Source organism: Saccopteryx leptura, chromosome 1 (genome assembly GCF_036850995.1).
Source record: "Saccopteryx leptura isolate mSacLep1 chromosome 1, mSacLep1_pri_phased_curated, whole genome shotgun sequence".
Taxonomy (NCBI): Eukaryota; Metazoa; Chordata; class Mammalia; order Chiroptera; family Emballonuridae; genus Saccopteryx; species Saccopteryx leptura.
In genome coordinates this window covers 148,093,821-148,112,366 of record NC_089503.1, presented here as the reverse complement: position 1 = coordinate 148,112,366, position 18,546 = coordinate 148,093,821, and the positions used below count along the sequence as shown (strand labels likewise).

Genomic DNA, 18,546 nt, shown 5'->3' with positions numbered 1-18,546 from the left:
ATTTTTACTTGAAAGAGACATTTGTTATCTCCTGTAACCTGCTACATTTACAGGTGGAACTAAGATGTGGATTTATTGCTGTGTAAAAGTATGTTAACCCTGCCATCTTAGTTTCTTAAAAATATTAGTGGGGATGTTGATCTGTAGATATATTTATATCTCTTCTAGATTTTAAGATTTTTCATAAGCTTAAAATATTTTGTGGCTGTGAAGAAAGTTCATTGTTTTACTCCTGTTGTCACTAATAGCTTTGTACTTATTAATAAATCCTTTAAACTCTGAGTGAGTGTTGTGCAAAATTATAGACTCAACTAGACTTTAATCTTTGTAACTAGGACATTAATCACTGTTCACATCTCTCAGTTGGAGAGGCATTACAGTGAAATGATTATGATCATGGACTGTGTACTACCTGGGTTTAAGTCCCAGCACTTCTAAGTTGCTTAACCTCTCATCTGTTAAATGCAGAGAATAGGACCTGTCTCATAGGATTATTACAAGAATCGTCTAGTATACTGTAAACTTTCGGTATAAGTATTTGTTAAATAAAGTTAAAAACTGGAGGAATAAGGTTGGAGAAGTTCTGTAATAGAAATGTCTAAATTACTTTGAGTCACGGACTCCTTTGAAACTAATGAAAATATGGAGCTTTTCCCAAGAAAAATGTGCCTGTGCACAAAATTTGGCAATTTCAGAGAGATTCAAACTTTCTGTAACCTATCAATGAACAGCAATTTAAGGACATCCTGTAAGAATGTTGGGATGTAAACAAGTTCATATTTATAGTGTAGATTTATTGGTTATGTTACCAGAGAGAAAGTGGGAGGAGAGTATGAAAGCAATAATTGGAAAGTATCTATTTATCTAACCTGAACAGGTTTTCTGAGAAGTAGTGTGATGTTGCTAAGTATAGGTTTTGAGGAAGGAACTCTTGACTGTGGAATTATTTGCAAATGGTTATATTTGGAAGAGACCTTATTATTTTTAGTTTTGAGTAATTAATGGTAAAAGCTTAATGGAGAAAGGGGTACTAACATTTAATCAGCCTTGGTAGCTAAACTAGAAGATATGAAGGATCCTTGAAGGATATTATGATTAAGAATGTCTAGTGTTTATGATCTGATTTGTATAAATACATAGAAGTCTTTTTTGGAATGTCTTCTTAATTTTTATAGGCAGTGGTATAAGGGTGACTTATGTGCACTGGCATTTAAAGTTCTCCATGACAAGCAGCGAGGACCACTAGTTTTTATGCGCATTTACTCAGGCACAATAAAACCCCAGTTGGCCATCCATAATATTAATGGAAACTGCACGTAAGTAGAGGCTAAGATCATTTTCTAAAACTGTACTCATTTCTTTAAAAATACTGTTACTAACATAAATCATGGTTTTACAGGGAGAGAATAAGTCGTCTCCTTTTGCCATTTGCTGATCAACATGTAGAAATCCCTTCACTGAGTGCTGGTAACATTGCTTTGACTGTTGGACTTAAACATGTAAGTGACCAAGTGGTTTCTGTAGGAAATAACAACTTATATATTTAATTAAAAGTAGATATTTTATATAGCAAAAACCCATAAATAATCCAAATGTCCATCAGTAGTGGACTAGTGAGTATTGTAACATAGTCATCAACATTGTTGAATCTCATACATTTAATAGAAAGAAAGAAAAGGAAAATACAGAAGAGTATTAGTATGGATTATATTAATATAAAGTTCAAATCCAAGTAAAATAATTTATGAATACATACATAAATTTTAAGATTATATAAAATATTATTCCCACTGGATTTTTTTCTATTTTGATCATTTCACACAATTTCTTCTAATCTTATAACCAGTCAGGTATTAAATGAAGATACTTTGCCAGTGAAGGCTCCTTGAAGGCAAGGATTGTTGTCGCTTTTGTTCCCTATTCTTAGTCCTTACACCAGTGCATTTAGGCACTTCCATGACTATTCAACCTGAAAATACTTGATACTATCTGTATATTTGTTTAGTGGGTTGAAACTAAGGACATTATTCCACTTACATCTGGATTTAGTTGAATACAGTTTCTCATTAAACTTTGGTATATTTGGCATTTAGGAAAAACGTTACTTTTAACATTTTAAACTTTATGATTAATTGAAGATTTAAAATTCTTCATTGAAAATTCCCATGTTCTGGAAATTGAACTTCTAGCTTTGCACTGTCCTGTCTCCCTGAAGACAGAAGCACCTTGTACAGTATACTTGAAAGAATTACAGAAATACATTTGGGCTGGTGTTCAGTAGATGTTACAGAGATGGAAACTGGCATAGAACTTCATAATATAAAAGTTTAAAAGTAAAACTATAGTTTCAAAATATAATTGGAGTTTCCTGACCATGCAGTGGCACAGTGGATAGAGCAGCAGCCAAGGACACAGAGGTCCCGGGTTTGAAACCCTGAGGTCACCAGTTTGAGCACAGGCTCACCAGCTTGAGTGCAAGATCACTGGTTTGAGGGTTGGATCATAGACATGACCCCATGGTTGCTGGTTTGAGCCCAAAGGTCACTGGCTTGAGTAAGGGGAGCCTCCTGGTCAAGGCATGTATGAGAAAGCAATCAATAAACAACTAAGGTGCCACAACAAAGAATTGATGCTTCTTATCTCTCTCCCTGTCTGTCTGTTCCTTTCTCTCTTTCTAAAAAAAAAAATATTTTTCTTTCAAATAACAGCAGTCTTCAATGAAGCTCTTAGTTTTGCATGGTCAAGGGTATGCTGACTAATTGCATACTTTAGTTAATAGAGGATTTTCTGTAAAATAATAATAAATAAATTTTTACTGGTGGTAAACACTATAGTGGACTTCTACCTAACTTGTCTTTGCATGATTGAAAATTTAGGAAGGTGCATTTGTTTTGCCAAATGAATTTTGGATATGTATTGTGTGTGTGTGTGTTTTATTGTCAGACTTATTACAGTAGTATTTTGGATAGAATTCTTGTACAAGTTAAATTAGTTTTACTTATGCAAAATTATAATGAGCATTTTGAATTTGTCTCTCTTTTAAGTACTGATGAAAAGAAAGTATCACATCAGATTTTTTTCCTGGTTCTTGGTAGAAACTGAGTGCTTGCCAACAGCTTGTTTTATCCCAAGGCCACCTTCTTTGCTTGCAGACTGCCACTGGAGACACCATTGTCTCATCCAAGTCCAGCGCGCTCGCCGCAGCTCGTCAAGCAGGAAGGGAGGGAGAAAAGAAGCATAGACAAAACAGTGAAGCAGAGAGACTTTTGTTGGCTGGGGTGGAGATTCCAGAACCTGTTTTCTTCTGTACCATAGAACCCCCTTCAATGGCTAAGCAGCCAGGTACAAATAAATAGTCTTGGTATATCATATAATTGGTGCTCTGATGATTTAGATAAAATTGTTACATTATACTCTCACAAGATTTCTTATGTGACTGAGTTTAATTTTAACAATTTATTTTGAGCATTTCTTGTGATTGGTCTAGGTTTTTATTGTTTTGATTTTTACAAACTCCTTTTAGTTTTTCTTATATCTTGACTATTTTTCTCATATCACATTCTTCCTCAGTCTTGTTTTTGTAGTGCTACAGATGGGATTGTAAGTAATTGATCTCAGGATTCCCTTCCAGTATATTGAAGTAATCAGTAACCAATTCTTAACTGATTCATTTTGTCGTCATCATTTATAAAATTGCTACTTCTTGTTTTCTGGCTCAATCTTTGGAATTTATTGAAGGTATTTATTATATATACTATGTAAATGTCCATTGACCTTTTTGAGTGTTATATACTTTATTAGCGTATTTGCTCATAATTCTTCAGTGGCTTTTCATTACTTAAAGCACAAAGCCAAACTCCTTAGTATGGTATATATAAGTCATTATTCCATCTGTATCATTTCCAATTAGGTTTGGTTAAATATAGCAGAAAGTCCCCAAATGCCAGTTGCTTTAATGAGAAAAGTTTGCTTCTGTTGTAAAATAGACCTTGAGTTGGTAGTCCAGGGGTTAGAGCAGCAGTTCTCAACCTGTGGGTCGTGACCCTGGCGGGGTCGCCTAAAGCCATCGGAAAATACATAATGCATATCAGGTATTTACATTCCGAATCATAACTGTAGCAAAATTACAGTTATGAAGTAGCCACCAAAATTATTTTTTGGTTTGGGGTCACCGCAACATGAGGAACTATATTGCGGGGTCACGGCATTAGAAAGGTTGAGAACCACTGGGTTAGAGGGTAGCCCCGCAATGTTATCAAGCTACACTGGCTGCCTTGTTGTTTTTTCAATAACAAATTATTCCTTGCACAACTATTTCCTCTGTCTGGAAATCGTTTTCTCTAACTTTTTGCTTATAAGGTATTTTTTCTTTTTTGTCTTTACCCAAATCATCCTGGAGAGACCTTTCCAGATCACCCAATCTCAAGTGACCTCCCATCTCTATGTTACCACCTTATTTTATTCTCTACAAACATTTAGGGTTGTTTGAAATTTTATTTTTCAAAATTAGTTTGCTTGTTTATCTGTTTTCCCTACTAGAATGTATATAGTACGTTATATAAAAAAGGAAATGTAAAGATAACAGTTTTCGTTTCCCTCCCCAGATTTAGATCATGCATTGAAATGCCTTCAGCGTGAAGACCCCAGTTTGAAAGTGAGGCTTGATCCTGACTCTGGACAAGTAGGCATATTGTCCCAGAAATCTGTCAATAATATAGTGTGCGTGAGTGTGTGTGTGTGTGTGTGTGTGTGTAAGTGCATATATCTAAAACATTGATTGATCTATGCCCCTGTAAAAGAAACTTTATTAAACTACTCTGCAACATTTAGACCAGGGGTAGTCAACCTTTTTATACCTACCACCCACTTTTGTATCTGTTAGTAGTAAAATTTTCTAACCACCCACTGGTTCCACAGTAATGGTAATTTATAAAGTAGGGAAGTAACTTTACTTTATAAAATTTATAAAGCAGAGTTACAGCAAGTTAAAGCATATAATAATAATTACTTACCAAGTACTTTATGTCGGATTTTCGCTAAGTTTGGCAGAATAAATCTTTACAAAACAACTTACTATAGTTAAATCTATCTTTTTATTTATACTTTGGTTGCTCCGCTACCGCCCACCATGAAAGCTGGAACGCCTACTAGTGGGCGGTAGGGACCAGGTTGACTACCATGGATTTAGACCATCCAGAAGACAACCTTTTCTGAAATTTTCAAATGAGGTTCAAGCCCAAGACTAAGCCTTGAGCCTCTTAAGCTAAGGTTTATAGACACAGCACACTAAAGGGAGTGTACAAAGGTGCTTTTAATGTTCATGACACATAAGGTGGATGAGAAGTGATAGATAACACCTAGCAGTGTGGGAGAAAATACAGTTCTAAGATAGGTACAGAATTGGGCTATATATTACAGTACAGAGAAGAACAGATGTTTATTCTTTATCTTCTTTTTAGGAAGGCAGGGTAGAGTTTACATAAGATTTTAGAAAAAGTTCCTTAAAAAGATTATAAATTTGTCTTTAAAGAGGATAAACTGATTTAACTGAACTGAAAAATACAAGTACTTTGTTTTCCCAAATGCCAGGTAAATGAGTAGTATTTTTGTTTAATTGATGCTGAATGTTACAACAGCAATTAAAAGACCAACTTTTTATTTTAAAGAACTTATTTTAAAAATTATAATACACATTTTTTAAATATAGCAAATAACACAAGTTCACGGAATACAGAATTAAAGTTTCCGTCTCAGTCCTATTCTATACACGTAACCACTATGACAAGGTGATGAATATCCTTTTATAGATTTTTAAACATTTGTTATTCTGCTGTGCTGTTATAAAATACCGTATATTTTTCCAAATATATATGTAAAGATAACAAGTCATTCTATTTGTTTTATTCTAAAAGTTGCTTTTTTTCCAAATAATTCACTTTAACTTTTCACTAAAGTATAAAAACCATACACTGAGTCTTTTTTGTTTTTATTCCTTACAATTACAGTTTTATTACTGTAAAAGGGTACAAATTAGAATCAGTCAAAGGAAGAGACTCATATGGCTATGTCTGGGACAGTTCTTTTTTTTTTTTTCCAGAGTCAGAGAGAGGGATAGATAGGGACAGACACAGACAGGAACAGAGAGAGATGAGAAGCATCAATCATCAGTTTTTCGTTGCAACACCTTAGTTCATTGATTGCTTTCTCATATGTGCCTTGACCTCGGGCCTTCAGCAGACCGAGTAACCCCTTGCTCGAGCCAGCGACCTTGGGTCCAAGCTGGTGAGCTTTTGCTCAAATCAGATGAGCCCGTGCTCAAGCTGGTGACCTCAGGATCTCAAACTTGGGTCCTCTGCATCCCAGTCCGACACTCTCTCCACTGCACCACCACCTGGTCAGGCTGGGACAGTTCTTAATGAGAAGCTTTTTTCATTTTCAAGGGTGTTACCCTCCTGTCAATGAGTGTTGCCAGCCAGGGAGTCCCACCTGGGCCTTTCATGTCAAATTTGACTGGAGCTCAGTCATATTCTGCCTGTGTGGTTGACCTTTTAGCCTACAGCACCTTCTGAAGATTTGGGCTGATACCTGTATTCTCCAGGTTGGAATTTATATGGCTGTTCCAAAGCCTGTATCTTAAATCACATTGTTTGACTAGCTGGTGGACAGAGCCCCAGGCAAGCAAAGACACTTCTAGGCAATATCCTGGCCTAGAGATAGTATCTCAGTAGCTGAGGGCAACAGCCAAATCTCTCTTTGGGTAAATTCTTCACCACACAGATGGCATATGAATAAAATGGAGCAAATATGGATTTCTTGCTCTATATGCTTTCTCATATACCATTGTGGCTAAAAAAAAAAAAAAAAAAAAAAAAAAAAAAAAAATGCATGTTTTGATGCAAATTTAGCTGTTCTAACAAGGGCCCAAAATAACATTGGTTCATAGAAAATAAGTCATTTTCTCTGTAACATAAAGGTTGAAACTAGTCTAGAAGCTTGGACTGCCCACAACGCTGTAAGGTGCCCAGGACAATTGGGAAACACCCATGTGGTTCAGAATGTTTGGCAGAAAGGTTATTTCCCCGTTTCATATGATGTTGCCAAAATCCATGTTTCAAGACAGTTGCTTACCTTTTCCTTAAGAGAAGGAATTTATCCCTTAAAGGCACAGCCCAGAAGTTGCCAACATCAATTATATTCATGTCCCATTGGCCAGAACTTAGCTTTGTGGTTGGGAAGTGTTGTCCTAGTTAGATGCCACTTTCTCAGCTTATAATTTAACTATTATGGAATAATAGTATCATTGAGGAGAATTGCGTAGTAATTCACTTTTAATTGATTATTCCAATCTGAAAAGTTAAAAACTGTTTGATGTAGCAGCCAAAAAAAAAAAATTGCAAAAGAAACTCAGTTTGTAATTTAAAATAACATAGTATTGGCATACCTTTTAATAGTGTTTTGGGATGAACATAATTTTTCCTTGATCTTTGTTTTATTTTCTTCCCTTTTTTAAACCAGACTGTCCTGTGTGGAATGGGGGAGTTACATATTGAGATCATTCACGACCGAATCAAGAGGGAGTACGGCCTGGAAACCTACCTGGGGCCTCTCCAGGTGGCCTACCGAGAGACCATCCTCAATTCAGTTCGCGCAACAGGTAAAAATAAATCGTTCGCTGTTTCTGTTCATCTGTTTCCCTTCTAGGGTCTGTCTTCTGAATCTCGTAGTTTAGTTGCAAGCAGGATTCACAGTCTACTATGCTTTCCATCAGTGAGGACAGGTTTTATGTGTGTTTTCTTATCTTTAGGATTTTTTATTTTATACACAGCCCTATTCCATTACCACACACTGCATCTGCTGGAATGAGTATAAGAATTTAAAGTTGATGTGTTAGTTTTACTCTCCAAAATGAGTGGGAAATAATTTTCACTATTTAATAAATATGACAGTCGTTTGCTGATGAAAGTACAGGTTTTATATTTCTGTCCTAAAATGTAAGAAGTCATGATTCATAGTTTTAATTTGATTCTCTTAAGCAAAAGAACATGACATTGTTGTTGCCAAAGAGAAAACACAGTCAAGTTTGTTTAAAAATACAGCTAGTGCTCGACTTACGACCATGATTGGTTCTGACAGACTGGTCGTAACGATTTGGTCGTAAGTTGAGTAGGCTATATGTGCAGTACTGTGAAATGATGTTATAAAAATCTTTAAGTCATATTTTATCATAATTTTCTTTCATTATTGTTATATATCATAATTTTCTTTGTCCATTTTATGCCATTTGTATCATCTATACACCACTTTGTTTCTTATTTTTACATTTGTCAGGTTTAAGTAAGATACTGCATTACCAGTACAACTGGTTTAATATTTGCAAAGACAATTTCCTCTTGGTAGACATCTTGGGAGGGGTTTGATGAAAAATATCCAAGACACAAAACACAAATTTCTGTACCGAGTCTGGGATAACAGTTGAAATGGTGCACACGGAGATGGTAGTGCTGCCGGAGCTGGTCCGCACTGTCGTACGCCCAGCTGGGCAACGCTTGCACTGCCAGACATGGAGCAGTTGTGGCTAGCGATTGTGGTCGTAAAGTCAAATGGTCGTAAGTTGCATAGTTCGTAAGTCGATCAATATTTGTATGGAGAAAAGATGTTTCGTATATTCAGGTGCTTTTAAGCTACTTGGTGACTTCTAAAATGAGCAGCTGGTTACTTTTCACTAAAACTTGAAAAATTAAATAGAATATAAAAGCAAATGACACGAGGAATCCTGTTTCTGAACTTTGTTTCTGGAAAAATATAAATAACATCTTTAAAATTAATATCGTAACTGGTTAGAACATAATGGACATTTCCAAAGGTCAGAAAGGAGCTGGAGTAGAAGTCTGGGAAAGTAATTCAGCACCAGTGCCACGGGCTGTTCTGGAGGAAACTGTAGTCATTTCTAACCCAGTACTAGAGGGCCACATCCCCCTGGAAATAATTAACTAGGGAAGTTCTTCATAAAAGTAGACAAAAAAATTTGTCTAACTGGCTCTGGGGACAAGGGTAAAAGTTTGCAAGAATTTTTCATCATAGGCCTGTTAGCTCAGTCCATAAAGAGCGTCGTTCCACAACATCAAGGTTGTGGGTTTGATCCCTGGTCAGGGTGCACACGGGAAGCAGCCAATAATTGCATGACTGATGGAACAACAAAATGAATGCTTCCCTTCCCCCTCCCCTCTCTTTCCCTTCCAATCTCTGTCTCTCAGAAAAAAAAAAAAAAAGAAATTTAGCCCTGGCTGGAGAGCTTGGTCTGTTGGAGCGTCCCTCTGGATCTGGAGGTGGCCAGTTGGAATCCCCTGTGAGGGCACAGACTGGAGCAGCTCCATGTTGCTGTCTCTCTCTCTCTTTGCCTCTCTCTCAAAACAAAATAAAAGAAAAAAACCAAACAACCTAAGATGGAAATGTACTATTCATAGAAAAGAAGACTAAATATCATAAAGCCCTAATTCTACTCAAAGAAGTATCTCAGATATTAATATTTATTATAAAGCCGTAGTCTTTATGCTACTAATTAACCTGTAAATAGACAAATAGAACAGTGGAACAAACCAGAAAGCCTAGAAACAGACTGATACATAATGTGGAAATTTGGTTTATGTCAAAGTGATATTGCAGCTCAGGGGGAAAGGATGGACTGACTTCAGTAATGCCCCCGGATAATTGTCCATATGGAAAGAGATTTAATTAGATTCCTACTACATGACATACATGAGGCAATTCCAAATGAGTTTAAAAACCTAAATAGGAAAGAAGAGTTGCAAAATCTCCCTTGGAGCATGAAATATAAATTATAAGTGCTAATGTAAGCCCCACCCAACCCCCCAAAAAAACTAAATTTTGCAATTGGCAAACCTTCAAATTTTTGGAAGAAATATAGAATTGCCTTACTAACTAGGAAGATATGGTTGGACTTACATAACAAAATATTGCTAAATTTGATGTTATTAAAATTAAGAATTTGTTTTTGCATTATATAAAAAGAGCTTCTAAAAATCAGTGAAAACATGACAACTAAGCAGAAACAGAACAAAAAATATTGTACAGATATTTCTTTTTGTTTGTTTTTAATATTTATTAATTTTAATTTAACGTGGATTCATGTGTTGCACTCAATATAACACCCTCATCTCCCATCCACGTGTCCATCATACCCCTTTAGTCCCCCTCTCCTTAACTCCCTTTCCCTTTCCCCCTGGGACCTGTTATCCATATCTATATGTTATGTATATATAATTTTATTATTAAGTCCTTCATTTTCTCTGATCCCATCCCCTCATTCCCCTTCCCTCTGACTGCTGTCCCTCTGCTCCCTGTGACCCCACCTCTGCCTCTGTTCCGTTCCTCAGTTCACTTTGTTCATTAGATTCCACATATAAGTGAGATCATATGATATTTGTCTTTCTCTGCCTGGCATATTTCACTTAGCATAATAATTTCTAGGTCTATCCATGCCATTGCAAAGGTAAGATTTCCTTCTTTTTCATGGCTGTGTAGTATTCCATTTTGTATATGTACCACAGCTTTTTAATCCACTTGTCTATTGACGGACACTTGGGCTGTTTCCAGATCTTGGCTATTGTAAACAATGCTGCCATAAACATGGGAGTGCATATCTTCTTTTGAATCAGTGATTTGGTATTCTTAGGATATATTCCTAAAAGTGAGATAGCTGAGTCAAAAAACAGTTACATTTTTAATTTTTTGAGGAAACTCCATACTGTTTTCCACAGTGGCTGCATAAGTCTGCATTCCCACCAGCAGTGCAGGAGGGTTCCCTTTTCTCTACACCCTTACTAGCATTTATTGTGTGTTGATTGGTTAATTAGCACCATTGTGACAGGTGTGAGGTGGTATCTCGTGGTTTTAATTAGCATTTCTCTAATGATTAGTGATGTTGAACATTTTTTCATATGCCTGTTGACCATTTGTATGTCCTCTTTGGAGAAGTGTCTATTCCAGGGGTCCCCAAACTTTTTACACAGGGGGCAAGTTCACTGTCCCTCAGATCGTTGGAGGGCCGGACTATAAAAAACTATGAACAAATCCCTATACACACTGCACATATTTTAAAGTAAAAAAACAAAACGGGAACAAATACAATATTTAAAATAAAGAACAAGTAAATTTAAATCAACAAACTGACCAGTATTTCAGTGGGAACTATGGGCCTGCTTTTGGCTAATGAGATGGTCAATGTCTGGTTCCATATTTGTCACTGCTAGCCGTAACAAGTGATATGATGCGTTTCCGGAGCCAGGACGTGTGTCCCGCATCACCGGAAGTAGTACTGTATGCAAGCGACGCTGTGCTTTGCAGCGCCGCCACATACAGTACTCCAGGACCACCTCTCACTGACCAAAATGAAAGATAGCCTCAGGGGGCCGCAGTTTGGGGACCCCTGATCTAGTCAGTTCTTTTACTCATTTTTTAATTGGATTGTTTACCTTTCTGGTATTGAGTTTTAGAAGTTCTTTATAAATTTTGATTATTAATCCTTTATCAAACGTATTGGCGAATATATTCTTCCATTGTGTGGGTTGTCTTTTTATTTTGGTAATGGTGTCTTTTGCCATGTAAAAGCCTTTTAGTTTGATATAGTCCCATTTGTTTATTTTGTCCTTTATTTCACTTGCTCATGGAGGGAAATTGGTAAAAATATTGCTGTGAGAGATATCAGAGTTTACTGCCTCTTTTCTTCCAAGATGTTTATGGTTTCATGACTTATATTTAAGTCTTTTATCCATCTCGAGGTTTTTTTCTGAATAGTGTAAGTTGGTGGTCTAGTTTCATTTTTTTGTATGTACCTGTCCAATTTTCCCAACACCATTTATTAAAGAGGCTGTCTTTACTACACTGTATGCTCTTACCTCCTTTGTCAAATATCGATTGACTATAAAGACGTGGATTTATTTCTGGTGAACTGATATTTCACAAAGAAAATACCCAAAAGGCCCATGAACATATTAAAAGACTCTCACTCTCAGTAGAGATTAGGATCATGCCACTTAAAAGTATGATATACCATTTTCATATACACAGTGGAATACTATGCAGCCTTGAATAAGAAGGAGATCTTACCTTTTGTGACAGCATGGATAGACCTGGAAATTATTATGCTAAGTGAAATAAACCAGGTAGAGAAAGACAAATATCATATGATCTCACATATATGTAGAATCTAATGAACAAAGTAAACTGAAGAACAGAATAGAGGCAGAGGCGGGGTCACAGGGAGCAGAGGGACAACTGTCAGAGGGAAGGAGGCTAAGGGAATGGGATCAGAGAAGGTGATGTGATTAGTAAAGTTATGGATACATTATACATAGATACAGATAACAGGACAGCAAATTCCAAAGGGAAGGGGGGCGGGAGTTAGGGGGAGGAGGGTAATGGACAAAGAGGTAGGGGTGAGGGAGTTATATGGAGTGTGACTCTTGAAGCCATATTAACACAATAAATTAAAATTAATAAAAATATTTTTTAAAAGTATGATAATATCATTTTATACCAACAAAATTAGCAGGAATTAAAATCTGAGAATGCAAAGTGGTGAGATGTACATTGAAAACTTTTATAAAAATTTCTGGTGGGAGTGGAAATTATATAACTACTTTGAAAACAACTTGGCAACTTTCTTGTTAAGTTGACCTTGTGCAGACTTTACTATTCAGAAATTCTACTCCTGGGCATATGCCCTAGAGAAATCTTATACATGTGCGTGGAGAGACAGATAAAAGAATCTTCATAATAGCATTGTAATTTTAAAAAAGAACTGTAAGTAGAAAAGAAGCCCAGATATTTGTGGACAGAAGAATGGATAAATAAATGGTACTGTGGTCTTAAAATGGAATATTAAATGGGCTGCAAAACATACCAGCCCATATAACCCACAAATGTGAAGCCAAGAAAGCAAGTTGCGGAACACATACAATATACTAACAAATTCAGAGTGGAGTAGAAATAAACTATATTGCTTAGGGATACATGCTTATGTGATACAACTCTAAAGACAATCATAGTAATGATTAAATGTGATGACGTGATAGTGGTTGCTTCAGAAGCTTTCTAGATTACTGGTAGTGTTCTGTTTCTTTAGTAATTTTAGATTTTTTGAATGTTCATTTTTTTATTAGCTTATGCACATATTTGTAAGTATAAAATAATTCACAATATAAAAATTAGTTTAAAAAGGAATTATGAAGAGGAATTATAGACTATATTTAATTCTTAGTTTTGAATTTGGGCCATGAATTACATGGCCACTCACATAAGTACTGCATAATTTTGTTTTAGTAAAATACTGCAGATTGGTGACAGCTATAGGTTTTTAGCTAATGAGAGATTCTATTTTCATTTTTACAAAAAATACATTTCACTAGTTTTTTGTGAAAGTATAAATGTTAAATACAAATAATACTACTAGAAGAATATATGACATTGAAGTTTGTGGGTTATCAGGATTAATGTTCTTTTCATTTTCATTAGATGACTTTTTGCACTTTAAGTCTTTTATTTTTATCTTTATTTTTATTATTATTATTATTTTACAGAGACAGAGAATCAGAGAGAGGGATAGATAGGGATAGACAGAAAGGAAGGGAGAGAGATGAGATGCATCAATTCTTTATTGTGACACCTTAGTTGATCATTGATTGCTTTCTCATATGTGCCCTGACTAGGAGTCTACAGCAGAGCGAATGACCCCTTGCTCAACCCAGCAACCTTGGGGTCAAGCCAGCGACCTTCGGGTTCAAGCCAGTGACCATGGGGTTATGTCTATGATCCCAGGCTCAAGTCAGCAATCCCGCGCTCAAGCTGGTGAACCCATGCTCAAGCCGGATGAGCCCGCACTCAAGCCGGCTACCTTGGGTAGACCCTGGGTTCTCCATGTCCCAGTCCAATGCTTCATCTACTGTGCCACTGCCTGGTCAGGCTAAATCTTTTATTTTTATTTTTATTTATATTATATTTTTTTTGTGTGGCAGAGACAGAGAGAGTCAGAGAGAGGGACAGATAGGGACAGACAGACAGGAAGGGAGAGAGATAAGAAACATCAATTCTTCGTTGTGGTTTCTTAGTTGTTCATTGATTGATTTCTCATATGTGCCTTGACCGGGGAGCTACAGCAGACCAAGTGACCCCTTGCTTGAGCCAGTGACCCTGGGCTCAAGCTGGTGAGCCTTGCTCAAACCAGATGAGCCCGCGCTCAAGCTTGCGACCTCGGGGTCTTGAACCTGGGTCCTCCACATCCCAGTCCGACGCTCTATCCACTGCAGCACCGCCTTTTCAGGCTAAATCTTTTATTTTTAAAGAAAACTTTAGTAATTATAAGAATTTTAAGGCCCCGGCTGGGTAGTTTATTTGGTTGGAGCGTCACTGCAATACACCAAGGTTGCAGGTTTAATCCCTGGTCGGTCGCATAGAAGAATCAACCACTGACCTGACCAGGCGGTGGCGCAGTGGATAGAGCATCAGAGTAGGATGCGGAGGACCCAGGTTCGAGACCCCGAGGTCGCCAGCTTGAGCATGGGCTCATCTGGCTTGAGCAAGGGGTCACTCGGTCTACTGTAGCCCCACCATCAAGGCACATATGAGAAAGCCATCAATGAACAACTAAAGAGCCACAACAAAAAACTGATGATTGATGCTTCTCATCTCTCTCTATTCCTGTCTGTCTGTCCCTATCTCTCTCTGTAAAAAAAAAAAAAAAATTAACCAGTGAATGCGTAAATAAGTGGAATAAAAAATTGATGTTTCTGTCTCTTTTTTTCTCTCTCTCTCTCTCTCACCCTCTCTCCTTCTCTAACATCAATCAATAAAATGTTCTTGTTTTTTTTAAATTTCAGTCACATAAGAGATGTTTCAGAGTTTGAGTATAATCTGCATATCAAAATTTGTATGGTCATGTGCCTCAAAGTATCCTAACTATAGCAATATTAGGTGATTCAAAGCAGGTTTTTAACATTGATAGACATGGAAGCTATGCTTTTATGGTAGAACTACTTACTCTGACATTTTTATACTGTATTGCATTGTTAATGTTTTCCTCCCACTTTATCTTCCATGAGAGCTTGAACTTGTTGATTATAGTTTTCCCAGTTGTGGTACCTTGACACCATTTCAGAACAAATCTCTAAGGCATACATTCAATTTGTTTACAGATACCTTAGATAGAACTTTAGGAGACAAACGACATCTTGTGACTGTAGAGCTGGAAGCAAAGCCAATTGAAACATTGTCTGTTATGCCAGTTATTGAGTATGCTGAAAGTGTTAGTGAAGACATTTTGAAGGGTGCCCAAGATGCAATTGAAAATGGAATTCACAGTGCATGCCTCCAAGGTAAGGTACTCAGACAAGAGTAAGCATGACTCTCACACTCAGCCATTGAATCACTCCCAATAGTACAGATCATTTTGGGTTTTTTTTGTAACTTTGGTAACATTTTCTCCCTCTCTCTTCCCATTATATATATGTTATGGCTTTTATAATTATTCCATAGTCTTTGGCTTCTGTTTTGTTTCTTCAGTCTTGTGTTCACTTTGGTTTTCAGTTTTGGAGGTTTCTACTGTGTTTAATTCAGACTCTTCCTTTAGCCTTGTCCAGTCTGTTTACAAGCCCATCAGAGGTATTCTTATTTCTGTTACGGTGTTTTTGAGCTCCAGCATTTCTGTTTGGTTCTTTCTCAGGACTTTATGGCTCTATTTTTTTTACCATCTTCTTGCATGCTGTCTGTTTTATCTGTTAGAGCCCCTAACATGTTAATTATAGTTGTTTTACATTCCCAATCTGGGCATTCCAACATCCCTGGTATGTCTGGTTGTGATGCTTGTTCCATCTATTCAAATTATGCTTTAGCCTTTTAATATACCTTGAATTTTTCTTCATAGCCAGACATGGTATACTGGGTAAAAGGAACTGCTGTAGATAGGCCTATAGTAATGTATTGAGGTGTGGGGGACCGAGTGTTCTATAGTCCTAGGATTAGGTCTCAGTCTTTTAGTGAGCCTATGCCTATGGACTGTCAGCTGCCCATGTGTTTCTCAGGTTTTTTTGTTTTTTGTTTTTTGTTTTTTCATTTTTCTGAAGCTGGAAACAGGGAGAGACAGTCAGACAGACTCCCGCATGCGCCTGACCGGGATCCACCCGGCACGCCCACCAGGGGCGACGCTCTGCCCACCAGGGGGCGATGCTCTGCCCATCCTGGGCGTCGCCATGTTGCGACCAGAGCCACTCTAGCGCCTGGGGCAGAGGCCAAGGAGCCATCCCCAGCGCCTGGGCCATCTTTGCTCCAGTGGAGCCTTGGCTGCGGGAGGGGAAGAGAGAGACAGAGAGGAAAGCGTGGCGGAGGAGTGGAGAAGCAAATGGGCGCTTCTCCTGTGTGCCCTGGCCGGGAATCAAACCTGGGTCCTCCGCACGCTAGGCCGACGCTCTACCGCTGAGCCAACCGGCCAGGGCTGTTTCTCAGGTTTTTTTACCATCCCCCCTTAGGTGAGACAGGGTGGATACAGAGGACTAGAATAGGGTATGTGCCCAGTCAGGCTGTGGTGATGATACCTTTGAAGATTAGTCTCTGGCTAACTAGTTGCCCCTGAGGGCAGACCTTGTTAAGAACAGAGTGCTCTGAAGTACTGTTTTTGATTTGAAGTTGGTTGAATCCACAGATGTGAAACCAATGGATATGAAAGGAAAGGGCTAACTCTTTAAGTTTTGGGGGAGTCGAGAGTTATGCACAGATTTTCGTCTGCTTTGGGGTTGATTTCCCTAAATCCACCACATTGTTCAAGGGTCAGCTGTATTTCAGAATGGGTTCTTTTCCCCTTCGCTGGGCAGAAGCACAAGGACACTTTGATATATACTGTGAGAACCTGCTTGAGCTCCTGGAGGTAAATCTCATAAAAGTGTGTCCCCTGCTTCCCCCTACCCTCAATGACCCAGGTCTCCTGGAGTTTTTAACTCTCAAATCTGTCCACACAGAGCCTCTAATGATATATCAATTACAATTCAGTTTTTCCTGCGTTGGCACTGGTTCCTGGCGCATTTTCTGCTAGTAGGTCTCTGCTCCAGGAAGCTGTTGCTCCTGGTACTCACCTTCTCTCCATTCTTAGGACAGTGGTTTGCCCATTGTCCTTCCCTCTCATACAGATCCAAAAATAGTTGTTGATTTGTCAATCTGTTTTCCTTTTACTTGTCATTAGGACAGAATGATGACTTCTTAGTTCCTAAACAGTAAACCAGAAGTCCTCTCCCTGTTTCTTTGCATTTCTCAGTTACTCCTCACTGCATATTAAGTCCTAATACATATTTCCCCCCTTACCTAGGACCACTGCTTGGATCCCCAATTCAAGATGTGGCAATTACTTTACATTCACTGATAATTCATCCTGGCACTTCCTCAACTATGATTTCTGCCTGTGTCTCAAGATGTGTACAAAAAGTATGTAACTACCCTAATCCTTTTTGCTTTAACACTTTGAGTAGTATGGACATTCATGTACGTCCTTGTGCCTCCTGAGTATCCAGAGTACGGTCGATTTATTTTAAAAATGTGTAAGGCAACATTAAAAAGAAGCAAATGTATGTTCTTCTTGTTTCCATAAATTGGTTATCAAACAAACATTTTAAATTAATAAAACTGTAACTACCTAATTTCATTTTTTGAAAAAAGTCACTCCTGGGGGTCAGTGAGCATGAAAAAACTACTCAGAGGTTAAGGTGACTCTCTTGATTGCAGTGTACCACTGATCTGTGGACAGCTGTGCTTGTAGTGCTGACCTTGTTTCTTTGTTTCCTGAGCTTTGTAGTAAACGACAGTTTTTACCGTGGAGAATCTTTGAATTTTTAATCACCAGAGTTTTATTTGCAAGAAGATCTAAGAAATTACTGTTTAACATAGATAGTATGAAATACTCTCTAAATTTAGCAAATAGGCTAGTTTCCTTAAGTGTCAACTCTGCTTTCCCTATCCCAGACACACAGCCATTAGAAACAAGTTCGGTAAGTTTGCATAGAGGACATTTCTAGGGTGAACTTGGCCCAAGATGAACTATAATCTAAAGGATAGAAGCGGCCCTGGCCAGTTTGCGCAGTGGATAGAGCGTCAGCTGGGCATATGGACATCTCAGGTTTGCTTTCTGGTCAAGGCATACAGGAAAAGCAACCATTGGGTTCCCTCCCCCTCCCCCTCCCCCTTCTCTCCCTCTTCTCTTCCCGCAGCCAGTGGCTCAGTTGGTTCAAGCGTTGGCCCCACATGCTGAGGATGGCTCAGTTTGTCTGAGCGAGTCAGCCCCAGGAGCTAAAAATAACTCAATTGATTCCAATGTTGGTCCCAGATGGGGTTTGCTGGGTGGATCCTGGTCTGTCTCACTATCTCCTCTCACTTTAAAATAAAAGAGGATACTGAGGATCTTATATTAGTTTCAGTTTTGGAGTTTGTAGTTATTTAAGTAAGATTATTTTAATCAAGAACCACTGCATAATAGATTTAGGATAAAGGATC

General features: G+C 37.9%; 1 protein-coding gene across 13 annotated transcripts in view; it reads left to right on the top strand.

Annotated features, from left to right (window-relative positions):
- GFM2 (GTP dependent ribosome recycling factor mitochondrial 2) overlaps positions 1-18,546 on the top strand; it is a 106,355-nt gene that overhangs the window by 43,103 nt on the left and 44,706 nt on the right. For 12 of the 13 annotated variants that reach the window (XR_010750317.1, XR_010750319.1, XR_010750320.1 and 9 more), the window contains 7 exons: positions 1,176-1,316; positions 1,400-1,499; positions 3,153-3,342; positions 4,605-4,681; positions 7,516-7,654; positions 15,210-15,389; positions 17,369-17,484. Coding sequence is in view for 10 of the 13 variants with exons in the window: in XM_066377299.1 (XP_066233396.1) it covers positions 1,176-1,316; positions 1,400-1,499; positions 3,153-3,342; positions 4,605-4,681; positions 7,516-7,654; positions 15,210-15,389; positions 17,369-17,484 (943 nt within the window). In the remaining 3 variants the exon portion in view is untranslated. The remainder of the gene's footprint in view (positions 1-1,175; positions 1,317-1,399; positions 1,500-3,152; positions 3,343-4,604; positions 4,682-7,515; positions 7,655-15,209; positions 15,390-17,368; positions 17,485-18,546) is intronic. The other variant, XM_066377339.1, reaches the window with a different exon arrangement.